We start from the raw sequence: 3,340 nt of genomic DNA on the forward strand, positions 1-3,340 counted from the left end.
TCAACGTACTTTTCATTGTTATCCATTTTCTATTACCAAACATCACAATCCACTCCTGGTGCCTTACGCCTTGGTAACCTTTTCATCACAGCCTTGACATCATCACTTGGGAATCTCAATGCGTCCTCGCCTGCTGTAGTGCTCGATAAGTCATAAGGTAAATCATTGCTTCGTGTTTCAAATTATGGTGGTCGATTTGTTGGTAGTGCTGATCCTGAATAAACACTAGCCAAATGATCCCTCATGACTTGTACCCCTGCTGCCGGTCCATCCACGTGTGTGAACCACACTTGGGACTTGCGTCTCGCCTTGATATTGCTGACTTGATTCAACGCCTTTGAAAAATCGCCACATTCGAGCGTATCCCGAAACGTATTCCATGCTGCCCTTTTTGCTGCCTTGAGATTCTTGATGAATGTGGCATGTGCCTCCTGATGCTTACGCCACCATTGTACCTTTTCAATGCCTTTTGCCGATCTCCATCGTTTGTAGTATTGCTCCCTTTGATCTGCCAGCCCTTGGAAAGTTGGTGTCCAAAACTTTTTCCATTATTTGGGTCTTGCTTGTCGTGAGCCCACAGCTGTATCCAGTGCCTTATAAACGATATCATTGAGCCTGCCATTGAGATCATCTATAGGCGGCTGTGTGGTTGGTGCAGCTGATTGGATTGATGATAGGTCCTGTAATAGTGGTGCTGACAAGGAGGTAAATGTGTCGCAATACAAATCTCTTACTTCTGGTTCCTGTAGCCTTGAAAGATTCCACATACGCCGTGGTGAACTTGAAGAGTGTGTTGATTCGCTATTGTTTGCTGCATTTGCTGGTCTGTATCCAAAAGACAATGTCATCAACTTGTGATCCGATCCCAATGAAAGCTCTGTTGCCACGTGCATTGTCGGCTGTATGAGGTCGTTGCTGTTGGTCAAAAAGTAGTCGACAATGCTGCTGATCTCATATCCACTGCGTGCTGTAATGAATGTCGGTGTTCCATATGCGTGTATGCTGTTCAAATTGTCGAGTTGGTGAAAGTTGCACCAATTTTTCAAGAGGTTGCCTCGGGGATTCGTGTCCGTATCACCCGTGAATTTTCCCATTCTCGCATTGAAATCGCCGCAAATGATTGTCTTGTGAGTGAGTGGGAGTGCTGAAAGTGTTGTGTTGATTGTCTCGGGGTCACGCAGTGGCGGCAAATATAAGCATATGATACGTAGTGAGCGACCAATTTGTAAACCAAGGGCATACTTAGTCTTCAAAGGGAATGTGGATACTGGGAAAGGACATGATGGTGAAATGAGAGCTGACACGCCTTGTGATCCTCTGTATCCCCCTTCGACTTGTTGTCCATATAAATGAAATTGCTGCCATGATGTGTAAATCCTCTTTGGTGCAAGAAGCCAAGTTTCTGTAATGAGGAAAATGTCGATAGAGCTGCAGTGTCGTAGTACGTCGTTGATGGTTGTTGCTGAGAGCCCATTGGCGTTCCATAGGCCAATAGATAATGTCTTTGTTGATTGATCACGTTGGATGATTTGTTGTTGTTGTTGTATATATTGTTGTTGTTGTTGATGATGGTGGTCTTGAGTAGGTATCCCGTGGGAACCACTCTCATGAGTAACTACCCTTGGATAATTACTCATTTTGATCTTCATGAGTCGAGCCTTGCTCCATCGCCTCATCATCATCTTCCTCCATAGGGGTGTTGCGTCCATCATATTGTGGGTCGTCGCGGTGTGGAACGTAACCTGCACATCCTTCCAAAGCCTCTGATAACGTATCCCTGTCCATAAATCCATGTTCAACGAATGACTTGCCAACGTTGACTGCAATGTGGAATCTCATTCTGGCTATAGCTCTGCTGCATCGATTCAAGTTGAGTTGCATGGCCATTTGCACTTTTTCATCGGTGGTCTTTGATACGTGCTTCGGGTCTGCGATATGCTTTGGATCCAAGGGATCAAAGTTGCTCAACGCTTTGATCTTGGCTTGCTTCAACGTTGCCAGCAATTCCTCTTTGTATTGTGCATGGATCAAGATGCCGAATGTGTCTTTGGCAGGGAATGTGATATCCAAAACGCGGTACGTGTCAATGCCAATCGTTCTCAATTTGGCCCTAGCTTCACGATACGACATGCGGTGTGATCTTGGGATATAAATATAATCATACCCCTTTGGTGCGTCTGGATCCATAGGTTGAAAAGCTCGAATAGCTGCATCGTACTTTCTCATTGTGCATGTACGTTGCTGATCAGGTCGATACTTTTTGGCCATATTGGCCCATGATGATGCCTGTGTGCCTTTTGCTGATCGTGTTGCTGTTGTTGTGCTAGCAGGCTTCTTTTGGATCTGTACCACCTTGGAGCTTGCAGTTGTTTGTTTCATCTGATCAACTTTGGCCATGAGTGCAGCGTTTTTTTTCTCAAGCTCCTTGTTGCGTGCCGTCAGCTCGTTGATGCTTTTTTCATATTGTGCCAGCTTGGCTTTGAGTTCTGGGACGGTGTTGAGCACTTGTTTGGTGGTGAGCACGTTGTTGGTGAGCATGGTGAACAAGGCCGTCATGGGCGAGTCTTGTGGCAGGGTCTGGATCAGCTGTTGCGCTTGCTCCATTTCCAACTTTTGACTGATCTCGAGATTGGTAGAATTTCGCGACATGTTGAAATCCCTTGGTAAGTCAAAAGTTCCTTTGTGTGTTGTAAGTTGTTGTTGTTGTTACTGATAGGTTTGTTGCTTAGAAGTATATATGAAAACAGTGGTTGATTCAATCCGGATAAAAGGTTTTCCAAAAGCGGAAGTGAGAAGAAAGCGAATGACACGGTCGGTACAGTAGTTTTAACGATTTCCTCCGGGATTACTTGACAGGTAAGGGATGTGATTCGATATGCACCAAACGTATTAATGTTCAATGCTTCTTATATGACAATCGACGAGAAACGATAATCCAATGGCCATGAAGTTACTATCCAACAACGTGCACCACAAATCAATTCAAATCTTCAGGTCAGGATAATGTTTTTATTTCATCAATACAGCTTCTTTTATACTTTTCAATGTCGAGTCACTATCAAGCGGATCTAAGGGGTGATGATGATGTGGAAATACGTAAGCGAGGGATTCAATGGATACATTTTCATGGGAACAGGATCGGGTAACAGATGGGAAGATAACAAGAGAAATGGATGATGACATGGATTAAGGGGTCACGTGAGCATGAGGTCTATGAGTTCTATAGGCATTCTTGAGTATTTTTCCTAACAAGGTACGTTTGACCGGAAAAACCGGCTCATGCCGTGTCACGATGTCAGGTCCTTGCTCCTAGTTGTCTTGTTCTCTTTCCGTTTTTGTA

The 3,340-nt window shown here is 44.5% G+C and overlaps 2 protein-coding genes across 2 annotated transcripts; both read right to left on the reverse strand.

The window, feature by feature from the left end:
* Nucleotides 1-548: 548 nt before the first annotated feature.
* Nucleotides 549-1,094, reverse strand: O0I10_013215 (uncharacterized protein; the record flags this gene model as incomplete). The annotated part of the gene is made up of 1 exon (XM_058493022.1): nt 549-1,094. The coding sequence occupies one exon, from the start codon at nt 1,092-1,094 to the stop codon at nt 549-551; it is 546 nt and encodes a 181-aa protein (XP_058336211.1).
* A 535-nt stretch (nt 1,095-1,629) lies between these two features.
* Nucleotides 1,630-2,649, reverse strand: O0I10_013216 (uncharacterized protein; the record flags this gene model as incomplete). The annotated part of the gene is made up of 1 exon (XM_058493023.1): nt 1,630-2,649. One exon carries the CDS (start codon nt 2,647-2,649, stop codon nt 1,630-1,632), a length of 1,020 nt encoding a protein of 339 aa, XP_058336212.1.
* Nucleotides 2,650-3,340: the final 691 nt, after the last annotated feature.

Source organism: Lichtheimia ornata (assembly GCF_029851405.1).
Source record: "Lichtheimia ornata isolate CBS 291.66 chromosome Unknown scaffold00328, whole genome shotgun sequence".
NCBI lineage: Eukaryota > Fungi > Mucoromycota > Mucoromycetes > Mucorales > Lichtheimiaceae > Lichtheimia > Lichtheimia ornata.